Source organism: Anomaloglossus baeobatrachus, chromosome 2 (genome assembly GCF_048569485.1).
Source record: "Anomaloglossus baeobatrachus isolate aAnoBae1 chromosome 2, aAnoBae1.hap1, whole genome shotgun sequence".
Classification (NCBI taxonomy): domain Eukaryota; kingdom Metazoa; phylum Chordata; class Amphibia; order Anura; family Aromobatidae; genus Anomaloglossus; species Anomaloglossus baeobatrachus.
The window spans coordinates 628,504,860-628,530,247 of NC_134354.1; the positions used below are offsets into that span (position 1 = coordinate 628,504,860).

Sequence of the window (25,388 nt, forward strand, 5' to 3'; positions counted from 1 at the left end):
CCCCCCCCCTGTATAGAGAGATGGCAACGTTCCCCCCCCCCCTGTATAGAGATGGCAACGTTCCCCCCCCCCTGTATAGAGATGGCAACGTTCCCCCCCCCCCTGTATAGAGATGGCAACGTTCCCCCCCCCCTGTATAGAGATGGCAACGTTCCCCCCCCCCTGTATAGAGATGGCAACGTTCCCCCCCCCCTGTATAGAGATGGCAACGTTCCCCCCCCCCTGTATAGAGATGGCAACGTTCCCCCCCCCTGTATAGAGATGGCAACGTTCCCCCCCCCCTGTATAGAGATGGCAACGTTCCCCCCCCCTGTATAGAGATGGCAACGTTCCCCCCCCCTGTATAGAGATGGCAACGTTCCCCCCCCCTGTATAGAGATGGCAACGTTCCCCCCCCCCCTGTATAGAGATGGCAACGTTCCCCCCCCCCTGTATAGAGATGGCAACGTTCCCCCCCCCCTGTATAGAGATGGCAACGTTCCCCCCCCCCTGTATAGAGATGGCAACGTTCCCCCCCCCTGTATAGAGATGGCAACGTTCCCCCCCCCCCTGTATAGAGATGGCAACGTTCCCCCCCCCCCTGTATAGAGATGGCAACGTTCCCCCCCCCCCTGTATAGAGATGGCAACGTTCCCCCCCCCCCTGTATAGAGATGGCAACGTTCCCCCCCCCCTGTATAGAGATGGCAACGTTCCCCCCCCCCCTGTATAGAGATGGCAACGTTCCCCCCCCCCCCTGTATAGAGATGGCAACGTTCCCCCCCCCCCCTGTATAGAGATGGCAACGTTCCCCCCCCCCCCCTGTATAGAGATGGCAACGTTCCCCCCCCCCCCTGTATAGAGATGGCAACGTTCCCCCCCCCCCTGTATAGAGATGGCAACGTTCCCCCCCCCCCGTATAGAGATGGCAACGTTCCCCCCCCCCCGTATAGAGATGGCAACGTTCCCCCCCCCCCGTATAGAGATGGCAACGTTCCCCCCCCCCCCGTATAGAGATGGCAACGTTCCCCCCCCCCCCTGTATAGAGATGGCAACGTTCCCCCCCCCCCTGTATAGAGATGGCAACGTTCCCCCCCTCCCCCCCTGTATAGAGATGGCAACGTCTCCCCCCCTCCCCCCTGTATAGAGATGGCAACGTTCCCCCCCCCCCTGTATAGAGATGGCAACGTTCCCCCCCCCCCTGTATAGAGATGGCAACGTTCCCCCCCCCCCCCCTGTATAGAGATGGCAACGTTCCCCCCCCCCCCCTGTATAGAGATGGCAACGTTCCCCCCCCCCTGTATAGAGATGGCAACGTTCCCCCCCCCCCTGTATAGAGATGGCAACGTTCCCCCCCCCCCCCGTATAGAGATGGCAACGTTCCCCCCCCCCCCGTATAGAGATGGCAACGTTCCCCCCCCCCCCCGTATAGAGATGGCAACGTTCCCCCCCCCCCCGTATAGAGATGGCAACGTTCCCCCCCCCCCCCCGTATAGAGATGGCAACGTTCCCCCCCCCCCCCCGTATAGAGATGGCAACGTTCCCCCCCCCCCCGTATAGAGATGGCAACGTTCCCCCCCCCCCCGTATAGAGATGGCAACGTTCCCCCCCCCCCGTATAGAGATGGCAACGTTCCCCCCCCCCCCCCCCCCGTATAGAGATGGCAAAGTCCCCCCCCCCGTATAGAGATGGCAAAGTCCCCCCCCCCCCCCGTATAGAGATGGCAAAGTCCCCCCCCCCCCCCCCGTATAGAGATGGCAACGTTCCCCCCCCCCCCCCCGTATAGAGATGGCAACGTTCCCCCCCCCCCGTATAGAGATGGCAACGTTCCCCCCACCCCCGTATAGAGATGGCAACGTTCCCCCCACCCCCGTATAGAGATGGCAACGTTCCCCCCCACCCCCGTATAGAGATGGCAACGTTCCCCCCCACCCCCGTATAGAGATGGCAACGTTCCCCCCACCCCCGTATAGAGATGGCAACGTTCCCCCCACCCCCGTATAGAGATGGCAACGTTCCCCCCACCCCCGTATAGAGATGGCAACGTTCCCCCCACCCCCGTATAGAGATGGCAACGTTCCCCCCACCCCCCGTATAGAGATGGCAACGTTCCCCCCCACCCCCGTATAGAGGTGGCAACGTTCCCCCCCACCCCCGTATAGAGGTGGCAACGTTCCCCCCACCCCCGTATAGAGGTGGCAACGTTCCCCCCCACCCCCGTATAGAGGTGGCAACGTTCCCCCCCACCCCCGTATAGAGGTGGCAACGTTCCCCCCCACCCCCGTATAGAGGTGGCAACGTTCCCCCCCACCCCCGTATAGAGGTGGCAACGTTCCCCCCCCACCCCCGTATAGAGGTGGCAACGTTCCCCCCCACCCCCGTATAGAGGTGGCAACGTTCCCCCCCACCCCCGTATAGAGGTGGCAACGTTCCCCCCCCACCCCCGTATAGAGGTGGCAACGTTCCCCCCCACCCCCGTATAGAGGTGGCAACGTTCCCCCCCCACCCCCGTATAGAGGTGGCAACGTTCCCCCCCACCCCCGTATAGAGGTGGCAACGTTCCCCCCCACCCCCGTATAGAGGTGGCAACGTTCCCCCCCACCCCCGTATAGAGGTGGCAACGTTCCCCCCCACCCCCGTATAGAGGTGGCAACGTTCCCCCCCCACCCCCGTATAGAGGTGGCAACGTTCCCCCCCCACCCCCGTATAGAGGTGGCAACGTTCCCCCCCCACCCCCGCATAGAGGTGGCAACGTTCCCCCCCCCACCCCCGTATAGAGGTGGCAACGTTCCCCCCCCACCCCCGTATAGAGGTGGCAACGTTCCCCCCCCCACCCCCGTATAGAGGTGGCAACGTTCCCCCCCCACCCCCGTATAGAGGTGGCAACGTTCCCCCCCACCCCCGTATAGAGGTGGCAACGTTCCCCCCCACCCCCGTATAGAGGTGGCAACGTTCCCCCCCACCCCCGTATAGAGGTGGCAACGTTCCCCCCCCACCCCCGTATAGAGGTGGCAAACGTTCCCCCCCCACCCCCGTATAGAGGTGGCAACGTTCCCCCCCCACCCCCGTATAGAGGTGGCAACGTTCCCCCCCCACCCCCGTATAGAGGTGGCAACGTTCCCCCCCACCCCCGTATAGAGGTGGCAACGTTCCCCCCCACCCCCGTATAGAGGTGGCAACGTTCCCCCCCACCCCCGTATAGAGGTGGCAACGTTCCCCCCCACCCCCGTATAGAGGTGGCAACGTTCCCCCCCCACCCCCGTATAGAGGTGGCAACGTTCCCCCCCACCCCCGTATAGAGGTGGCAACGTTCCCCCCCACCCCCGTATAGAGGTGGCAACGTTCCCCCCCACCCCCGTATAGAGGTGGCAACGTTCCCCCCCACCCCCGTATAGAGGTGGCAACGTTCCCCCCCACCCCCGTATAGAGGTGGCAACGTTCCCCCCCACCCCCGTATAGAGGTGGCAACGTTCCCCCCCACCCCCGTATAGAGGTGGCAACGTTCCCCCCCACCCCCGTATAGAGGTGGCAACGTTCCCCCCCACCCCCGTATAGAGGTGGCAACGTTCCCCCCCCACCCCCGTATAGAGGTGGCAACGTTCCCCCCCCACCCCCGTATAGAGGTGGCAACGTTCCCCCCCCCACCCCCGTATAGAGGTGGCAACGTTCCCCCCCCACCCCCGTATAGAGGTGGCAACGTTCCCCCCCACCCCCCGTATAGAGGTGGCAACGTTCCCCCCCACCCCCGTATAGAGGTGGCAACGTTCCCCCCCACCCCCGTATAGAGGTGGCAACGTTCCCCCCCCACCCCCGTATAGAGGTGGCAACGTTCCCCCCCCACCCCCGTATAGAGGTGGCAACGTTCCCCCCCACCCCCGTATAGAGGTGGCAACGTTCCCCCCCACCCCCGTATAGAGGTGGCAACGTTCCCCCCCACCCCCGTATAGAGGTGGCAACGTTCCCCCCCACCCCCGTATAGAGGTGGCAACGTTCCCCCCCACCCCCGTATAGAGGTGGCAACGTTCCCCCCCCACCCCCGTATAGAGGTGGCAACGTTCCCCCCCACCCCCGTATAGAGGTGGCAACGTTCCCCCCCACCCCCGTATAGAGGTGGCAACGTTCCCCCCCACCCCCGTATAGAGGTGGCAACGTTCCCCCCCACCCCCGTATAGAGGTGGCAACGTTCCCCCCCACCCCCGTATAGAGGTGGCAACGTTCCCCCCCCACCCCCGTATAGAGGTGGCAACGTTCCCCCCCACCCCCGTATAGAGGTGGCAACGTTCCCCCCCCACCCCCGTATAGAGGTGGCAACGTTCCCCCCCCACCCCCGTATAGAGGTGGCAACGTTCCCCCCCCACCCCCGTATAGAGGTGGCAACGTTCCCCCCCCACCCCCGTATAGAGGTGGCAACGTTCCCCCCCACCCCCGTATAGAGGTGGCAACGTTCCCCCCCACCCCCCGTATAGAGGTGGCAACGTTCCCCCCCACCCCCGTATAGAGGTGGCAACGTTCCCCCCCACCCCCGTATAGAGGTGGCAACGTTCCCCCCCACCCCCGTATAGAGGTGGCAACGTTCCCCCCCACCCCCGTATAGAGGTGGCAACGTTCCCCCCCACCCCCGTATAGAGGTGGCAACGTTCCCCCCCCACCCCCGTATAGAGGTGGCAACGTTCCCCCCCACCCCCGTATAGAGGTGGCAACGTTCCCCCCCACCCCCGTATAGAGGTGGCAACGTTCCCCCCCACCCCCGTATAGAGGTGGCAACGTTCCCCCCCACCCCCGTATAGAGGTGGCAACGTTCCCCCCCACCCCCGTATAGAGGTGGCAACGTTCCCCCCCCACCCCCGTATAGAGGTGGCAACGTTCCCCCCCCACCCCCGTATAGAGGTGGCAACGTTCCCCCCCCACCCCCGTATAGAGGTGGCAACGTTCCCCCCCCACCCCCGTATAGAGGTGGCAACGTTCCCCCCCCACCCCCGTATAGAGGTGGCAACGTTCCCCCCCACCCCCGTATAGAGGTGGCAACGTTCCCCCCCCACCCCCGTATAGAGGTGGCAACGTTCCCCCCCCACCCCCGTATAGAGGTGGCAACGTTCCCCCCCACCCCCGTATAGAGGTGGCAACGTTCCCCCCCCACCCCCGTATAGAGGTGGCAACGTTCCCCCCCACCCCCGTATAGAGGTGGCAACGTTCCCCCCCCACCCCCGTATAGAGGTGGCAACGTTCCCCCCCCACCCCCGTATAGAGGTGGCAACGTTCCCCCCCCACCCCCGTATAGAGGTGGCAACGTTCCCCCCCCACCCCCGTATAGAGGTGGCAACGTTCCCCCCCCACCCCCGTATAGAGGTGGCAACGTTCCCCCCCACCCCCGTATAGAGGTGGCAACGTTCCCCCCCACCCCCGTATAGAGGTGGCAACGTTCCCCCCCACCCCCGTATAGAGGTGGCAACGTTCCCCCCCACCCCCGTATAGAGGTGGCAACGTTCCCCCCCCACCCCCGTATAGAGGTGGCAACGTTCCCCCCCACCCCCGTATAGAGGTGGCAACGTTCCCCCCCCACCCCCGTATAGAGGTGGCAACGTTCCCCCCCACCCCCGTATAGAGGTGGCAACGTTCCCCCCCCACCCCCGTATAGAGGTGGCAACGTTCCCCCCCCACCCCCGTATAGAGGTGGCAACGTTCCCCCCCCCACCCCCGTATAGAGGTGGCAACGTTCCCCCCCCCACCCCCGTATAGAGGTGGCAACGTTCCCCCCCCCACCCCCGTATAGAGGTGGCAACGTTCCCCCCCCCCACCCCCGTATAGAGGTGGCAACGTTCCCCCCCCCACCCCCGTATAGAGGTGGCAACGTTCCCCCCCCACCCCCGTATAGAGGTGGCAACGTTCCCCCCCCCACCCCCGTATAGAGGTGGCAACGTTCCCCCCCCCACCCCCGTATAGAGGTGGCAACGTTCCCCCCCCCCACCCCCGTATAGAGGTGGCAACGTTCCCCCCCCCACCCCCGTATAGAGGTGGCAACGTTCCCCCCCCCACCCCCGTATAGAGGTGGCAACGTTCCCCCCCCCACCCCCGTATAGAGGTGGCAACGTTCCCCCCCCCACCCCCGTATAGAGGTGGCAACGTTCCCCCCCCACCCCCGTATAGAGGTGGCAACGTTCCCCCCCCCACCCCCGTATAGAGGTGGCAACGTTCCCCCCCCACCCCCGTATAGAGGTGGCAACGTTCCCCCCCACCCCCGTATAGAGGTGGCAACGTTCCCCCCCCCACCCCCGTATAGAGGTGGCAACGTTCCCCCCCCACCCCCGTATAGAGGTGGCAACGTTCCCCCCCCACCCCCGTATAGAGGTGGCAACGTTCCCCCCCCCACCCCCGTATAGAGGTGGCAACGTTCCCCCCCCCCACCCCCGTATAGAGGTGGCAACGTTCCCCCCCCCACCCCCGTATAGAGGTGGCAACGTTCCCCCCCCCACCCCCGTATAGAGGTGGCAACGTTCCCCCCCCACCCCCGTATAGAGGTGGCAACGTTCCCCCCCCCACCCCCGTATAGAGGTGGCAACGTTCCCCCCCCACCCCCGTATAGAGGTGGCAACGTTCCCCCCCCACCCCCGTATAGAGGTGGCAACGTTCCCCCCCCACCCCCGTATAGAGGTGGCAACGTTCCCCCCCCACCCCCGTATAGAGGTGGCAACGTCGTGGCCCCCCCACCCCCGTATAGAGGTGGCAACGTCGTGGCCCCCCCCCCCCCCGTATAGAGGTGGCAACGTCGTGGCCCCCCCCCCCCCCGTATAGAGATGGCAACGTCGCTCTTCCCCCCCCCCGTATAGAGATGGCAACGTCGCTCTTCCCCCCCCCGTATAGAGAGATGGCAACGTCGTCCGTCCCCCCCCGTATAGAGAGATGGCAACGTCGTCCGTCCCCCCCCGTATAGAGATGGCAACGTCGTCCGTCCCCCCCCGTATAGAGATGGCAACGTCGTCCGTCCCCCCCCCCGTATAGAGAGATGGCAACGTCGTCCCCCCCCCCCCGTATAGAGAGATGGCAACGTCGTCCCCCCCCCCCGTATAGAGATATGGTGACTCCACCCCCCCCCCATATATATTATATGAGAAAGACAGTAACATCCCCCCCACATATCTATCTCACCGGTAATGTGCCCCGACATATATACGCAAGTGCATCTCAATAAATTAGAATATCAAAAAGTTAATTTATTTCAGTAATTCAATACAAAAAGGGAAACGCATATATTATATAGAGTCATTACACACAGTGATCTATTCCTATATATTATATAGGGTCATTACACACAGACTGATCTATTTCCAGTGTTTATTTCTGTTAATGTTTATGATTATGGCTTACAGCCAATGAAAACCCAAAAGTCATTTGTGACGGGGTATGCGACAGAGCAGTAAGGGACGCCAGGCCAAGGAACAATCCAAGAAGATTTAATGAGGCAGGGAGCATAAAACATGCAATATTAAAATGGTTCTTTAGAGTCCACACAAAGGAAATAGGTCCGGGGGCGCCAAGGAGAATGCAAAAGTCCTCAAAGTCCAATCGTCCATGTACGGGCGATAAGGAGCTGGCCTTAGCACAGGTCCTCACCCTTCACTCAACAAAGCACAACCCCACGTGGCCGCGGATCTCCAGTCTGTAACAGTCCACACACACAGACGCCAGGATCCAGCCTCAGCTATAGGTCCTAGTACGTCTTCAGCCGAGATCCAACTAACCTAACATGGGTCTCATTGTTCTTCTCTCTTGGGATCAGCCCCTTAGGTGCACACCTCCTTCTAGACATCTGATTCATGAATGGACTTAAAGCTGGGTTTACACACTGAGACTTTCTAGCGATCCAACCTGCGATCTCAACCTAGCCGGGATCGCTACAAAGTCTCTGGTGAGCTGTCAAACAGGCAGATCTGGCCAACGACCTAACAGCGATCCGGACCTGCAGAGCGACTAGCTGGTCGTTGGGGACGTGTCAAAAAAGCAGGTGAACTTCACCCGACTTCATTTAATGCTGCGCGGCTCTGTGTGCCGTGTAAATAAATAATTAAAAAATCCGGCGTGCGGTCCCCCCCTATTTTAATACCAGCCAGATAAAGCCATACGGCTGCAGGCTGGTATTCTCAGGATGGGGAGCCCCACGTTATGGGGAGCCCCCCAGCCTAACAATATCAGCCAGCAGCCGCCCAGAATTGCCGCATACATTATATGCGACAGTTCTGGGACTGTACCCGGCTCTTCCCGATTTGCCCTGGTGTGTTGGCAAATCGGGGTAATAAGGAGTTATTGGCAGCCCATAGCTGCCAATAAGTCCAAGATTAATCATGTCAGGCGTCACTCCGAGATACCTTCCATGATTAATCTGTAAATTACAGTTAAAAAACACACACCCGAAAAATCCTTTATTAGAAATAAAAAACACTAACAAATTCCCTCATTACCAATTTATTACCCACAACAAAGCCCTCCTTGTCCGGCGTAATCCACGGTCCTCCAGCGTCGCATCCAGCTCTGCTGCATGCAGGTGACAGGAGCAGCAGAAGACACAGCCGCTCCTGTCACCTGCATGCAGCTAATGAAGAGAGCCGTGTGATCGGCTGAGCTGTCACTGAGGTTACCTGGATCCAGCGGTGGATGCAGCGGTGGCCGCGGGTAACCTCAGTGACAGTTCAGTTGATCGCGTTACTCACCTCATTTGCTGGTGATTTCCCCCCCTCTCTCATACTCACCGATCCCCGATCACCGGCGCTGCACGGCGTTCACACTGCTCCGGCGGCTTTTCCTTTTTTGAAAAAGCCGGCCACTCATTAAACAATCTCGTATTCCCTGCTTTCCCCGCCCACCGGCAAATGTGATTGGTTGCAGTGAGACACGCCCACACGCTGAGTGACAGCTGTCACTGCACCCAATCACAGCAGCCGGTGGGCGTGTCTATACTGTGCAGTAAAATAAATAAATAAATAATTAAAAAATCCGGCGTGCGGTTCCCCCTATTTTAATACCAGCCAGATAAAGCCATACGGCTGCAGGCTGGTATTCTCAGGATGGGGAGCCCCACGTTATGGGGAGCCCCCCAGCCTAACAATATCAGTCAGCAGCCGCCCAGAATTGCCGCATACATTAGATGCGACAGTTCTGGGACTGTACCCGGCTCTTCCCGATTTGCCCTGGTGCGTTGGCAAATCGGGGTAATAAGGAGTTATTGGCAGCCAATAGCTGCCAATAAGTCCTAGATTAATCATGTCAGGCGTCTCCCCGAGATTCCAGAGTGAATGCCGTGCAGTGCCGGTGATCGGGGATCGGTGAGTATGAGAGAGGGGGGGACACTTCAGTCACTCGGGGGATTAGCGGTCACCGGTGAATCCTTCACCGGTGACCGCTAATCAGGACGCTACACAGAGCCGCGGAGTCGCTGGAAAGTCCCCTTTACACACTGAAACTTGCTAGCGATGCATGCTGCACAGCGGGAAACAAAGGACCTAGGAATGGTCCTGAACGATTTGTAGCGATCACAACTTCACAGCAGGGGCCAGGTCGCTGATAGGTTTCACACACTGCAATGTCGCTGGGGAGGTCGCTGTAACGTCACAAAACCGGTGACGTTACAGCGATGTCGTTTGCGATGTTGCAGTGTGTAAACCCAGCTTTAGACTCCTGGCTCTGTTCTGTTTACCAAGTTGTGGTTGGAGAAGTTCCAAACTGAGAAGAACAAACAATCCCCCAGCAGAGGAGAACAATATATATGCAAACCCCACCAAATCAAGGACAATAGTTACTGCTGAAGCCTGATTGCAATATGATACAGGCTGGGGGGATATAATGTTACAACCAAGGAGAGACAGACTATTAAAACATGAGCACAGGCGGGGGAAGGGACACACTGTTACATCATTCTCAGAAAATTAGAATATTATAAAAGACCAACTGAAAAAATTATTTTAAACTTAGAAATGTCGGCGCCTACTGAAAAGTCTGTACAGTAAATGCCTCAATACTTGGTCGGGGCTCCTTTTTGTATGAATTATTGCATCAATGTGGCGTGGCATGGAGGCGATCAGCCTGTGGCACTGATGAGGTGTTATGGAAGCCCAGCTTGCTTTGATAGCAGCCTTCAGCTCGTTTGCATTGTTGGCTCCGGTGTCTCATCTTCCTCTTCACAGTACCCCACAGATTCTCTATCACTTCACATGCTGTTGTGTAAATGGAATAGACATCAGATGGAAATTATTGGCAATTATCAAGACACCCTCAATAAAGGAGTGTTTCTGCAGGTGGGGACCACAGGCCACACTCAGTACAATGCTTTCTGGCTGATGTTTGGTCACTTGTGAATGTTGGTTGTGCGCTCACACTCGAGGTAGCATGAGACGGACTCTACAACCCACACAAGTGGCACAGGTAGTGCAGCTCATCCAGGATGGCACATCAATGCGAGCTGTGGCAAGAAGGTTTGCTGTGTCTGTCAGCATAGTGTCCAGAGGGTGGAGGTGCTACCACGAGACAGGCCAGGACACCAGGAGACGTGGAGGAGGCCATAGTAGGGTAACAACCCAGCAGCAGGACTGCTACCTCCGCTTTTGTGCAAGGAGGAGCACTGCCAGAGCCCTGCAAAATGACCTCCAGCAGACCACAAATGTGCAGGTGTCTGTACAAACTGTTAGAAACCGACTCCATGAGGATGGCATGAGGGCCCGACGTCCTCAGATGGGTTTGTGCTCACTGCCCAACACCGTGCAGAACGCTTGGCATTTGCCACAGAACATCAGGATTGGCAAATTCGCCACTGGCGCCCTGTGCTCTTCACAGATGAAAGCAGGTTCACACTGAGCACATGTGACAGATGTAACGGAGTCTGGAGACGCCGTGGAGAGCGATCTGCTGCCTGCAACATCCTTCAGCATGACTGGTTTGGCAGTGGGTCAGTAATGGTGTGGGGTGGCATTTCTTTGGAGGGCTGCACAGCCCTTCTTGGGCTCGCCAGAGGTAGCTTGACTGCCATTAGGTACTGAGATGAGATCCTTGGACCGCTTGTGAGACCATATGCTGGTGCGTATGGCCCTGGGTTACTCCTAATGCAGGCAATGCCAGTCCTCTGTAGTGTCAGCAGTTCCTGCAAGATGAAGGCATTGAAGATATGGACTGGCCTGCCCGTTCCCTAGACCTGAATCCGATTGAGCACATCTGAGACATCACGTCTCACTCCATACATCAATGTCAGGTTGCACCAAAGATGTTCCAGGAGTTGGTGGATGCTTTAGTCCAGGTCTGGGAGAAGATCCCTCAGGACACCATCTGCAACCTCTTCATTAGCATGCCCAAGCATTGTAGGGAGGTCAGACAGGCACGTGGAGGGCACACAGAATACTGAGCCTCATTTTCACTTGTATCCACTTTCATTTTGTGTCTTCAAATCCAGGCCTCCATTGGTTAACACATTTGATTTCAATTGATTTTTGTGTTATTTTGTTGTCAGCACATTCAACTTTGTATAGTAATGTATGTAGAGCAGTGTATCACTTCTTAGGGTGGATTCACACAGGGTTTTAAAGGGAACCTGTCATCAGAAATTTAGCTATAAACCTAAAAGTTTCCCCCTCTGCAGCTCCTGGGCTGCATTCTAGCAAGGTTCCTGTACTTTTTGTGGCCCCTTTTAAACCAAATTAAATACTTTATAAACTTGTACCTTTTGCTATGTAAATTTTGTAAATCGTCAGCTCTCTGCTGACCGTTGCTGTTCCTCCAGCACATTGACGCCGTCCCCCCATGCTCCATTTCATCCATCAGGACGCCGCCCGCTGCGCCCGAGGTGCCGCCCACGCCAGGATCGCTGGTGACGTGTGTCACAAGCACGAGATTATGGGCGGCGCTGTGATTGCATCGCAAGTGCCTGCCCATAATCTCATGGACGCGCTTTCCCCCACTGCCTCCAGCGTTCTGCGCAAGCGCTCGCCGGCCAAATGACCTGACGTCACCTCCTTCCCATCTTACCCTGCAGCAGGGCAAGATGGGAAAGAGGTTACGTCGGGTCATCTGGCCAGCAAGCGCTTGCGCAGAACGCTGCAGGAAGAGGGGAAAGTGCGGTCACGAGGTTATGGGCGGCACTTGCTGATAACACTCACAGCGCTGCCCATAACCTCGTGCCTGCGCAAAACGTCACCAGCGGTCACACGTTCACACAGTGCACAGTCCCGCTACAGTCGCACAGCGCATGCGCGGGACCACGGGCGCCCAGGGGCGGCGTCCTGAGGTATGAAATTCAGCGTTGGGGGGGCGGCGTAAGGCTATGTGTCCACGGTAGAATGTACCTGCGGATTGTTCTGCATGAAAATCCGCGACTTTCGCGGCAAATCCGCACCTTATTTTTGCCGCGGATTTACCGGGGATTTTGATGCGGATTTTTTTTTTTTTTTTTTCCCATTCTATACCCAAAATCCGCACCAATAATTGACATGCTGCAGATTTTTCCGGATCAAAATCCGCGGCAAATCCGCCGCGGAAAAATCCGCAGCATGGACACAGCATTTCCAAAATGCCATTGAAATGGCTTGGAAGTGCCGCTGCTGCAGATTTTCGGAAAATCCGCGGCAAAATCCGCGCAAAATCCGCAGCGTGGGCACATAGCCTTAATCTGCTGGAGTAACAGCAACAGTCAGCAGAGAGCCCGCCCCCATGGACGATTTACAAAATTTACATAGCAAAAGGTACAAGTTTATAAAGTATTTAATTTGGTTTAAAAGGGGCCACAAAAAGTACAGGAACCTTGCTAGAATGCAGCCCAGGAGCTGCAGAGGGGGAAACTTTAAGGTTTAAAGCAAAATTTCTGATGACCGGTTCCCTTTAACATTTGCAACACAATCCGCAATACTCGTTTCAGAGGAAAAAATGGTTGTGGATTGGGTGGTGTGTACGTGTACCGCATTCAGTGCAGATTGTAACATGGGATTGAAGTCTGAGATGAAATTCTGTGTCCAAAATCCACAACATGTATAAAAAACCCGCTGAGGATAGATGTCTTAAAGGGGACATGTCAGCTATTACTCAGCCAGCAGCGTAGGATCCAGGATTACTTAGGAGGCTGACCGTAGACCTGAGATCTGTAGGCAATTGGCAGGGTCTCTGAAGTCGGAGTTGGTCATACACAAGTAAAGGGCTTGTTCACATGACCATGTTTTGGTCGAGTGTTTTTTGTGTAAAAAAACAAAACAAAAAAACCCCCAAACGAATGTTATGCAATGGGACAATTCAAATGAGCATTTTTTTTTTCCCTGACCGTATTGTCTTTGTGGAAATAAAAATATCAGTAATATCATGAGTCTCGCCCATTCAACTCTATGGGTGCAAAAAAAATGAGTCCAGTATAGAATCCGATTGGTATGGATATATTTCAATTCTATAACATAGGAAACTGCAAATCGTCTTGTGATATTAACAGCTGAACACTTCACTGGTGACAAAGACATGGCTCGTACATAGTCTGGTGTTCTCTGTAGTAATATATGGATGCACAACCTGGACGATCAAGATGGAAGACAAGAAGAATCAACGCCTTTTGAAATGTGGTGCTGGAGAATGATGATATCACTACCATGGATGGCAAGAAGGACAAAGAAATGAAGCCAGACATGTCACTCAAAGCAAGGATCACCAACATACGATTTGCCTACTTTGCACACATTGTACGAAGGGAACAATCACTGGAGAAGGCCATCATGGTCTGAAGAATGGAAGGAACAAGGCGAAGAGGACGTCCAGCAACCCCAATGGCTTGATACCATCAAGATAACTGCAGAGAAGACCCTGGTGGACCTATCTAGGCTTGCACAAGATCAATCTTCGTACAGAGCCATCCACCAGGTCGCCATGGCTTGAGATTGAGCTGAAGGTTGGTAAATGTAATAAAAAACGGATTGGACATGGATGACAAGTCATAAAAAAAGGTTATTTTTTTTTTTAATGAAACTCTGACTTTTTGTTCTATACAGTCCTGTGAACGAGCCCTAGGCATGGCAGTACAGATGCCACATCGGCAGTCTGGCACCCAGACAAGAGCAGGGTACCTATTGTGATCAGTGTCACCTGGCCCAATAATAACCTGCAGAATTGTGATCTACAATGTAGCCTGCGTGGGTTGGGATCTGTACTATTGAAGTTATGCAGTGCATGATCTACTCAGTGTAAGTCATTTATATATAACACTCACCTTTTTACATAGTGATTCTCTTAGTGAACGTTTAGATTGCGTGCAGAGGTGAATAGACTTTATATACATAACTGGTTTCTTTTATCCCTTTTTCAGCTCCCCATAGAAGACTTATGCAGCTTGTCCTCTACGTCTTTGACTGTAAGCTTATCAGGAGCTGTTCCAGAGTCTACAGAAGGCATCTTACAGCAAGGATTCTCCGCACTTGGAATGGAGGACGATCGCATTGAAACTGCACAGCAAGTAGGTTTGGTGATTACTGCTGGAAATCCCTGAGTAGTCGCCCAGAGTAGGACTGGATTTTCCCACTATCTCCAATCCCCCTACAGTCAAATCCATACAGCACACCTGAACCCACAAATCCTGACCCCCTCTAGTTAGTGATCAGTTTAATCCTCAGTCCCCACCTTCCTCAGTGAACCGTAAAAGCAGGAAACCTCTCGTCCTTTTCCCACTTTCCAGTAGTCACAGCAAGGCCTACTAGTCTCCGTAGTCATCAGCCACATGGTCACCCGTATAACAAAGTAGTGATTCTAAGCAGGGTTTGTGTCACCTCCTGGCTATATTGTCAGCAGAGAGATATCGATTTGTGTAGAGAAAACTGATGTCAAAGTGCATAAATCAAAAAGCCCCAACTCTAAGGGGGCTTTACACAAGACGAGCTATCGTGTGATGCTTCGTCGGGGTCACGGTTTTCGTGACGCACATCCGTCATCGTTCACGACGTCGTCTCCTGTGACACCTCCAAGTGACGCAGTATTGCTCACAAATCGTGAGTCGTGTACTCGTCGCTAGGTTTTAAAATATTGTTTGTTTTACATGGCACCGGTTGTTCATCGTACGCGGGGCAGCACACATTGCTCCGTGTGACACCCCGGGAATGATGAACTCAGCTTACCTGCGTCCCGCGGCTCCCGCCGGCTATGCGGAAGGAAGGAGGTGGGCGGGATGTTTTTTTGCCGTGTTTTTTATCATAAAACACAAGGACCGTGCAAAAAACTGCAACCATGCGTTTTTGGTGAATAAAACTAACTTTATTAAATATGTAGTGCAGATAAATGACACAATCTGCACCAAAAAAAAAGCAGCAAAAAATGCAGAAATACCTGCTCTTCGTATTATCCTCTTTGCTGCCAATAGAGCAGGCTTGGAGCAGACAAAAAGCTGCAAAAAAGCAACATGTGAACATAGTCTAATCTGGCCTCACATGTTATCTGTAGGGCAGTAGTGTGCCATAAAGCAGGGAAATGAATGGCAAAATTGCCCATATTTCATTGTGGAGCAAGTTCAGGTATAGCACATAAGTCAAGTTCTTCACCTGGGATCACCTGGATCCATGGATGAATGACCGGCTGTGCTACACACCACTGCTTACAAATTACACATGGAAACCTAGGCCTAAGCTTCCTCTCATCTGGCGCCTCCGTAATGTCTCTAATTTGAAGGATGAGTAGGCGATGGGATGAAGGCCTTATTGGAGGGCTTCCGGGCCTAGACTTGCTGAAGTGCTCGAGATAGTAGTGGTTGGAGAATGCCAGCACACAATTCTCTCCCTAATCCTCATTCAGCCAGATGGCACACGGGCGCGTTAATGGAGCTGCCATTCATTTTAAGGGTTTCCGCTGCACTACCCTTTCTGTATCAGGAGGTGAGTGGTGCTGATCATGACGAGCCTGTTAAGTAGGACACACACAATACCGGCCTGTCGTGCTCGTATCCCACCAGCTATGTGCAGATTTGATGTCATCCGCGCAGAAGGGAACAGAACTGCAGAACCCCTGTAATTCATTTCATTATGAGCAGCCGTCTTGGAAATGATATGCAGCCTGTTTTGGTGTGTGGTCACTTCTGACTTTCACGTTCTTTCTCTTTTTGCAGTTCTTTTCTTGGTTTGCCCAGTTACAGACCCACATGGATCAAGATGAAGGAGCAAAGTACAGGTGTGGTATTGTGACAATGGACAGATCATCCGCATGTAATAGTGTTAGCACCAGCAGCTATATGAATCGAAAAAAATACTACTAAAACTTAAATACTATTACTGTCACGCTAAGTACGGGGACGCACCAAGCGAAAGGGAAGGGAAACCTGTGTCTAGGGAAGGAGGAGATGGCGATCTCTGACCAAACTACTGCTGGTCCCTGAGTTCCCTTACCACCTTAGATAGGTTCTGCAGCTATGCTCCAAACCAGATACCTGACCCTAGGTATCCCAAGTGCTGGGCTCTAAATAGGTAATTGGTTTGATGAGCTCTTTTCATCCCCACTAAACACTAAAGAAGACACAAGGAGTACACAGGGAAAAAATGCATGAACTACTTATGACACCACAGATGACATCGGTAGAAGTTCAGCAGTGTTTCAGCCATGATACCACACATGAGCACAAGCCACCTGCTTGCAACCAGAGCTTGAATGGAATGATAATATCACCAGCACCAGTCCTGGGAGGATGGGAGTATTTAAACACAAGGAGAATACTGATAGCAGCTTGATGGAAAGAGGGCTCCGCTGGGAAGAGATGAAAACCCAGCAGGAAAGCTACCTATTACAATAAATACTAACAGCAGGACAATAGAAAATCAGGGAGCATTTTGCGCAGCCAAATGCTGTGACGTTGTATTGCCAGAAACCACATGACTGTGACTTGTGACAATTACATTGTAAATAATATTTCATAGAATATCTATAACAGGAGGGTACAGTCCTAATTCTACTCTACATGTATCATATTTGGTAGCAAACTAAAAATATAAAATGCAGCAGTGTGCCCTAAATGGAGCCTGGGCCTGAGATTACATTGTAGGATCGATAGAGTGGGGCTTTTCCTATAAATTCTCTCGTGATCAATATCCTACTATACCCATGAGGCCTTTTTTTTTTGTGGAGCTTCTGTTTTTATTATGTTCATGAATCCTCTGCTCATTTATTAAATTGGGTTATCCACTATTCGGTAGATCCCTTCTTAAAAACTATTTCCAAGTGTAATTAAAATACAAATAAGCGACACTTCTCACATTGGCGCTTTTCCAAAGATGTTCGCACCAGGTCTCCTGAGACTTGCGTGACATTGTTATGCTATATGAGCACTGCGGTTAATCAGCGGTTGAATGGATTGCTGTGTTCATACTTCTCTTTGACACATTTTGGACCTTTTGACGGAAGTTTGAGAAGTGCAGCATATTATCAGCTGTGGATTGCCTGTGGTGCTCTTCTGGTACAATAGTCATGCGAGGCCCAGACACCGCAGGCACTGACATCGCTGGTACAGGAGGTGAGCATGTTTTATTTATTTTACACTGGGCTCTATAGGGGGGATTTTTTCTTTAGTGGACAATCCCTCTTTAATGAAATCTTGTCACAAGATTTTAGGTGCCTTATATGAGAGCAGCATGATGTAGGGGCAGATACATTGCTGGAATCAGGGTTTCCATTACTGGGCTCTCTGCTGCAGATCTAGCAGTTCTCTGAATGCTGAGCTTTGTATATCCCTTCCCACACTACTGATTGGCAGCTTTCTGCCTATGCACAGTGTACACAAAGTTCGCAATAAGGGCCGTTGGATTTGCTGATCCGGCGCACTCCAATACAGTGTGATACAGTACAAATTGCAGCGCGAAAAATTCCGTGTCACATGCTCCGGTCACATGACAGCATGTGACCGGAGCTTGTCGCGCTGCCATTGTACTGTATACACTGTACTGGAGTGCGCTGGATCCACCAATCCGGTGAAAAGATGAATGTGTGAAACTAGCCTAAGGCTGGTTTCACACTACGTTTATTTAACATCCGTCCATAACGTTTTTTTAGCGGAAAAGCGGATCCAGTGCAAATGCGTTTTCATTTCAATGCATTTGCAATGGACTCGCGTTAACATGCTTTCACCTGCGTTTGTGTGCGTTATAGTGAGGATCCAGCGACTTGCAGTTTTTTAACATCTTTCAAAAACGCTACTTGTAGCGTTTTTGAGCTGCGTCCAAATACTGCATGTCACCGGATCCTGACTAAACAGCACGCAAACGCAGGTGAACGCTGGCGTGCTGATAGACAGGATCCTGCTTTTGTACTGAGCATGCCCAGAAAGTACTGAGCATGCCCAGAACCAGTCTCGCGTGATCTGTCTCTCTCTCCTCCTCCCTCCCTCACCCTCTCTCTCTCTATCTCTGTCTTTCCCCCTTCCTCTCCTCCCTCTCTCTCCCACCTGAGAGCTGCGGACACTCGTAACCAAGGTAAATATCGGGTAACCACTTCTCTTAGTTACCCGATGTTTATGTTGGTTACGTGTGCAGACAGCCCTGCTCCTAGCAGCTGCAGACACTCGTAACCAAGATAAATATCGGGTATCCAAGCCCGATGTTTACCTTGGTTACCAGCGTCTGCAGCTGTTAGAAGCCGGCTCCCAGTCTAGTTCCCCTCACTCCCGATCACATGACTCCAATGCCCGCCCCTAAACATCCAGTGACAGGATCCTGCAAAATAACAGATGCGTTAGCATGCGTTTTTTGCTGTAAAAGCAGGATCCGCTTTTCCGCTAAAAAAACGTTATGGACGGATGTTAAATAAACGTAGTGTGAAACCAGCCTAAGTGGTGTTGCGGGGTGGGGGGCTCATACAGAGCTCATGAATTTGGAAGACCGCCTTGCATCAGGTTTACGCATTGTCTAGTTATAATCTCCTGCTGGTAAAACAGTGATTTTATCAAAACTACAGCAAGCAGCTTTCTAAGTGACACCTCACTGCAATCAGAGTCTGTCTGTACATCATGCTGCTCTAACATTAGGTGGAAAAACCTGGTGATGGATTTTCATCTGACAAGGGTTACTTCCGGCTATCTGTGATTGAACATATTGCTTTATTTCATTAAATAAAGGTACTTACAATTTTTATTTTGTAGGGAGATGAGGGAATACCTCTCCGGCTTCCAGGACCAGTGCGATGCCATACTGAACGATGTGAATGTTGCTCTGCAGCATCTGGAGTCTCTACAGAAGCAGTACTTGTTTGTATCCACAAAAACGGGGACATTACATGAAGCCTGTGAGCAGCTTCTCAAGGAGCAGGTATGCATGAGTTATAGGGTTAGCTGAATCCTACTGCCTGAGCTACGGGCAGCATAAATCCAGACTGGCTCCACTTTTGCTGTCATTTGTGTGTTTATTGTTTTTTTTTTTAATCTGAAACACTGCTGCTTTTCAGGTAAAACATAGTTTTAAACTCTGGTCAAGGACTAGGATGCCTACTCCAAGACGCCATGGCTTCTTCTCCCCACCTTCTTAGCTTGACTGACCGCTCTTTTCCTATATACACATACATGTAGGGAGAGAACTATCAGTCTAGGAGACCAAAGTGGGAAGAAAATGGTACCTGCCTGATAATTTATGTAATACCTATGGATTTCACTGAAATAGAACACAAGTATTATCCGTATGAAAACATCACCATTGTCCTAGATGAGAATTTCAGGAAGCTTTTTTTTTTTTTTCTTATTGGGATCCACTCTTGTTATCGCTAAGTAAACCCTTAAACCTTGATAAACCTGCATTGGAATTATCTTGGGTAAATGTGGCTTTCAAAGGACAAAAAAGACAAATTAAGGGTATTTGATAGTTTTATAGCATAAATACATTGTAAACTTGGGGCAGATATATCCGCCTGGAGCAAAGTAAGGGTCCCGTTACACGTAGCGACGCAACCAGCGATCCGACCTGGCAGGGATCGCTGGAACGTCGCTACATAGTCGCTGGTGAGCTGTCAATCAGGCAGATCTCCATAGCGATCAGAGACCAGTGTAACGACTCTGGGCTTGGTAGCCAGGGTATACGTTTGGTAACTATGTAAAGCGCTTTGCATAGTTACCCGATGTGTACCCCGGCTACATGTGCAGGGACCCGGCGTCTGGCAGCCTGTAACAAGCGTACGTTGGTAAACATGGTACACATCGGGTAACTAAGCAAAGCGCTTTGCATAGTTACCCGATGTGCACCATGGTTACCAGCGTACCGCCGGTTACAGGCTGCCAGACGCCGGCTGCCTGCACATTCAGATCGCTGGTCTCCCGTCAAAAACGCCGATGCATGCTGCACAGCGGAAGACAAACAAGCAAAAAATGGTCCTGATAGTTTTGTAACGATCAGTGACCTCTCAGTAGGGGCCCGCTCGCTGCTGCTTGTGACACACAGCGATATTGGTAGCGAAGTCGCTGATACGTCACAAAACCTGTGAGTTAGGAATTACATTGAGTATTTCTATTTTACAAATAACGTCACTGTGATCCTCGATTCATTGTTGTTTCTTCTTTCTCCTCAGTCTGAACTCGTCAACCTCGCCGAGAGCATTCAACAGAAACTTTCATACTTTAATGATCTAGAAAATATTAGCACCGTGAGTATTTGCAATCTCTAGATCAGGGGTGTACAACATGTTTTGTTTTTTTTTTTGGTCCAAGGGCCACGTTGCCATATTGAATCAATCCCAAGGGCTGCAATTTTTTTTAAATCGATACTTACATGAATACATTATCAGAATCACTGTAGGTGTATTAGTACATCACCACCAGATCCAAGTTTTAAGTATTTGAAGAGGATCTGGAGAGATTATGCTCCAAAAAAACAATCAATGTAAACACACACTAGCCTAAATTGAGTTTTTGGAGCAGATATCTACCTCCTAAAAATACTCAAAACTTAGAGATTTGAAAATCAGTTTTAACATAGCCATGATTGCCACATATGTAGAAGATCAGAACCACCGTCTATACATGAGTGTGGCACCACAGCCACCATCAGTACACAAATGCGGCGCCAAAAGATTTATCTATACACAAATGCGGCGCCGGAACCACCATCAGCACAAGAATGCTTGAACCTACAATTTTCAGTATGTCCTTTAACAATGGTAAGGAACTGCTGGAAGTTGTTACCAACCATCATCAGTAACAACCAGCAATTCATTAGGCACAATATTAGAAGTAAGAAACTGAAGAAAAATCAATATGTCAAAGTTTCTCCTTCTGATAAATAGTGAAAATACTTCTACTAATAATGTAACACCCAAAAAAATTGAGTAAACAGATTGCACTAAAACCAAACTATTGTTATTGAAAGTATTAAAATCACAGAAATCACATAAGTTTATAGGTTAAATAAGAAAAACCCAATGAATGGATAAAACAAAGTATCATCAAACTGCAAACAGTACAGGAACCACAGTACAGATGAGACGTAGTCATTATTACAAATAATGATTTACATCCAGGTACCTTTTAGACAACAACATCTCTGTAGTTTCCGTCCCTTTTGTCACTACAGATGCCATGATGAGATTTCATGCTCACAGCTTGTCTCTGCAGACTTCCCTCTTCCCCGTATTCAGCAGCACATCCTGACAATGCCCTTAAAAATAAAAGTATCATTATACTGCACCATAAATATCTCCCATACTGCGCCCCTGAATAAATAATTGCCCCTCATTGTGCTTCCTAAACAAAATATCCCATACACTGACCCTCTCTATAATTATAACTCTTCATAATGTCCCCCTATACTGCACCTCTCCATTTTGTCCCTCCCAATCTGAGCCTCTCCAAATTATCCCCCCCCAAACAGCCCCTATTCATAATATTCCCCTCACACTGACCCTCTGTATAAAGTCCCACTGCCCCTCTCAATAATATAATTCTCACTATAATGTCCCCCCATACAGCCATTCTTTGTAATATTGTCCCCACACTGCACCTCTCTATACTGTTACACCACCACATTGAGCCTCTCCAGAATGCCCCCCCCCCCACAATGAGCATCTCCATACTATCACCCCCCCACCCAAACTGCCTATATTCATTATATTCCCCTCACACTAGCCTTTTGCATGACCTTGCTATACTGTGCCCCCTTTAGCAATTACCACTCCCTCACATATTGTGGCTTGTTAGTATCCATAAACCTATCCCCCCCCCTTTTCCACAGAGCGCTTATTACAGCCAGACATATCAGATGGTGCTGACCTCATAACGCTGCTGCACGCTGAGGCTGATAGGAGCTCGTCTGCCCTAGACCCAGTGCCAAAGTGATCAAATGTATTCAGCTTTAAAATGCAAATATATAGGAAGAAGGGAGCAGCCTTTGCAGACAGGTCCGTGGCCTGCACAAAACCTCTGGTGGGCCGCATGTGGGGTCTACGTTGTGCATGCCTAGTCTAGATAATACCAGATTCATCCTCCTGTATTTCATTAATAATATGGCAGAATGACTATACATATTTGCTGATGTGAGTAGGAAACTGCAGAGTGAGACTTCTGCAATATAAAGAAATGGGACTTGTTTAGAGACTTTGTATTTCACAAAGATTAGATATAGAATAACCTGCCTACTTCAGTAGTATTGTGCTGTCATTGACCTCATTATCATCATCAAAGGGGTCGTCCAGTCTAAATCCATAAGTCTTGTGAATACTCAATTTGATCGTGCTTTGAGAATTCACCGGTGTCTGAGCCAGCAATGGCAGTCACGTGGCCGTGAGTATGCAGTATGGGACTTCCTTTGCGGGCCTTGTTGGTTCCCGTACGGTGTCTGTGTGACGTCACATGCCATTCATGCACTAGTGCCTTGTTCTCACCACCAGGAATGGCGTCAGCCGGGGCATCCTGCTAGCTACACCGCATGCTTGCACGTCACATTTTTTAACCGATGAATTCTGTCTTTGGACGTCTTCTCATTGGAAATTTGAGACTCCCTGCACGCGCCCATCATTTTAACATTTGGACTTTCATCTCAATGGGGTGAGTGTACCACGGCCACTTCAGATGAAATTTATTTTCGTATTGGGACACTAGCATATGTTGTTTTTTTTTTTTTTTTTTTTTTTTTTATATATCAGATCATTATTCTAAGGCAGCTATTTCATAGTCTGAATCATCATGGCTGCCTCTCGAGGACGTGTACCATTTATTTCCTGAGTTACGTGAATAATAGCATATGTTATTGCTGCATACAGAATTACCATTATCCTTGTATGACCGTTTTTTGGGTTCACTCGTACCAGTCACTAATTTTTAACCAAATGTTAATGTGTATGTTGTACGTTGCTCTTTGGACTATTTGTTTTTTTTTTTTTTCTTTTAGTGCAGAGGTATTTATACTGCTGTATTTTTCGGACTATAAGACGCACTTTCCCCCCCCCCCCCAAATGTTGTGGGAAAGTGGGGGGTGCGTCTTATAGTCTGAATGTAGGGCATGGTTGCAGGGAATGAGGGTGCTGCGGTGGAGCCGGTCATCAGGGGCACGAGCAGGCTGCAGCAGCGCCTACCATGACCACGTGGGCCCGCTCATTTCATATGCACTGCATCCTCCCACCCATCATCTCTCAGCGCTGAAGCCGGCGCTGGCAGGTGGGCGGGTGATGCGCACATAATTAGCAGTTGGCCCGTGTGATCACCCCTAGCAACTACAGCCTGGTGTGATTATATTCACTGCCCCCTGTGCATCATTATCAGCAGGGGGTGCAGTGAATAAGTATACTCACCGTTCCCTGTAGCTTCGCAATGTCCTCCTGTCTGCCGGCCAGCTGATCTGTTTAGAGAGCGGTGCGCACAGCGATGACTGCATCGCTGTACGCACACAGCTCCACAAACATCAGCAGGCTGCAGACAGGAAGAGATCGCGATGCTGCAGGAGAACTGTGACCGGCTCCACACAGGTCAGCGACGCTGCTGCTGATACAGATAGGAGAACGAACGATACTGCAAGGAGTGAGGAAAGGTGAGTATAAAGGTTTATTTTTTTTTTCTGTGCCATAGGATAATAGGATACAGGCCATATAGCAGGAAGGGGGCCATATATACAAGATAAGAGGATCATTACCAGGATGGGGGTACCTTTTAGTATAGAATTTGGGAACATTACCCCCATAAGTGTCAGCAGCAGATCCTCGCCCTAGAATAGTGTGTCATGACCACATTTTTTTGCTTAAAATTTTATTTTCCGCCTCTAAAACCAGGGTGCGTCTTATAGTCCGAAAAACATGGTATTTTTTCCCTGCCGCCCATGACAGCACCACATGAGAGATAGGTTCCGCCCACATCAGGACAGGAAACCCACTGATAAAAAGGCGGTACCTCTCCTCCACATCAGTTTGGTTTCCTGTCCTGGTATGGACAACCCCTTGCTGTCCCAGGTCCGACCCGGTGTGGAAGCCTGGTATTTACCTGAAGCCGGTGCTCGGGCCTGGCTGCACCCCCCCTCGGTCTCAGACCTCTGCGGCGGTGAGGCACGGGCCTGGAGCGGGAGCTCGGGCCGGCGTCGCTCCAGGGATGTGCGCACTCACGGCGGCCGCTGGAAGGCTTGTCCCTGCTGTGCAGCACGCTGGAGTGAAGCAGGACGCTCCGGATAATAAGCCCAAACCCTCTCAATGACGCCTGTCATCAGGTAGGGGGCCGGCTGTCCCTCTTCCTCCATGCATGGCAGGAAATCTCCTCCAACAAGTGGCTCCTTCAGATTCTGGCGGAAGGGTTAAAATTGGACTTCCGTTCACCCCCTCGGGGGTCTCTAATAATAACATACTTGCGGTCCCCAGAGCGGCAGATGGCCTTGGAAGTAGAAGTGCTAACTCTCCTCTCAAGGAAAGTCATTCAGGAGGTCCCCATAGGTCAAGAAGGGGACGGCTTTTACTCCACTCTGTTTCTGGTTCGGAAGCCGGACTCCACCTTCCGCACCATCTTCAACCTGAGAAGCTTGAATTTGCATCTGGTGCAACGAGCCTTCAAAATGGAGACCATGAAGTCAACTGTCAGGCTGTTGTATCCAGGGTGTTTTATGGCGGTCCTCGACTTGAAGGACGCCTATTATCACATCCCTATTTTTCCGGCTCACTGGCGGTTCCTCAGGTTCGCACTACACGTCTCCGGGAGGCTGAGACACTTCCAATTCGCGGCGCTGCCATTCGGGCTTTCCATGGCCCCGCGGATCTTCACCAAAGTCCTCGCAGAGGTCATGGCACATATCAGGGAACAGGACATATTGATCGTTCCGTATCTGGACGGCCTCCTGATAGTGGGTCAGTCGGAGTCTCTCTGTGCGGCTCATGTGACCAGGGTCATCACCATCCTGGAAGGTCTGGGGTGGGTGGTGAATCTGCGGAAGTCCAGACTCCAGCCTCTCCAATGTCAGGTCTTCCTGGGTCTCGTCCTGGACTCCACAAGTTAGT

The 25,388-nt window shown here is 51.8% G+C and overlaps 1 protein-coding gene across 1 annotated transcript in view; it reads left to right on the forward strand.

The window, feature by feature from the left end:
* Window positions 1-25,388, forward strand: part of COG3 (component of oligomeric golgi complex 3) — a 234,030-nt gene that overhangs the window by 1,222 nt on the left and 207,420 nt on the right. The window contains exons 2-5 of the mRNA XM_075336880.1: window positions 14,287-14,433; window positions 16,069-16,130; window positions 19,084-19,249; window positions 20,496-20,570. Of these exons, the coding sequence (XP_075192995.1) occupies window positions 14,287-14,433; window positions 16,069-16,130; window positions 19,084-19,249; window positions 20,496-20,570 (450 nt within the window). The remainder of the gene's footprint in view (window positions 1-14,286; window positions 14,434-16,068; window positions 16,131-19,083; window positions 19,250-20,495; window positions 20,571-25,388) is intronic.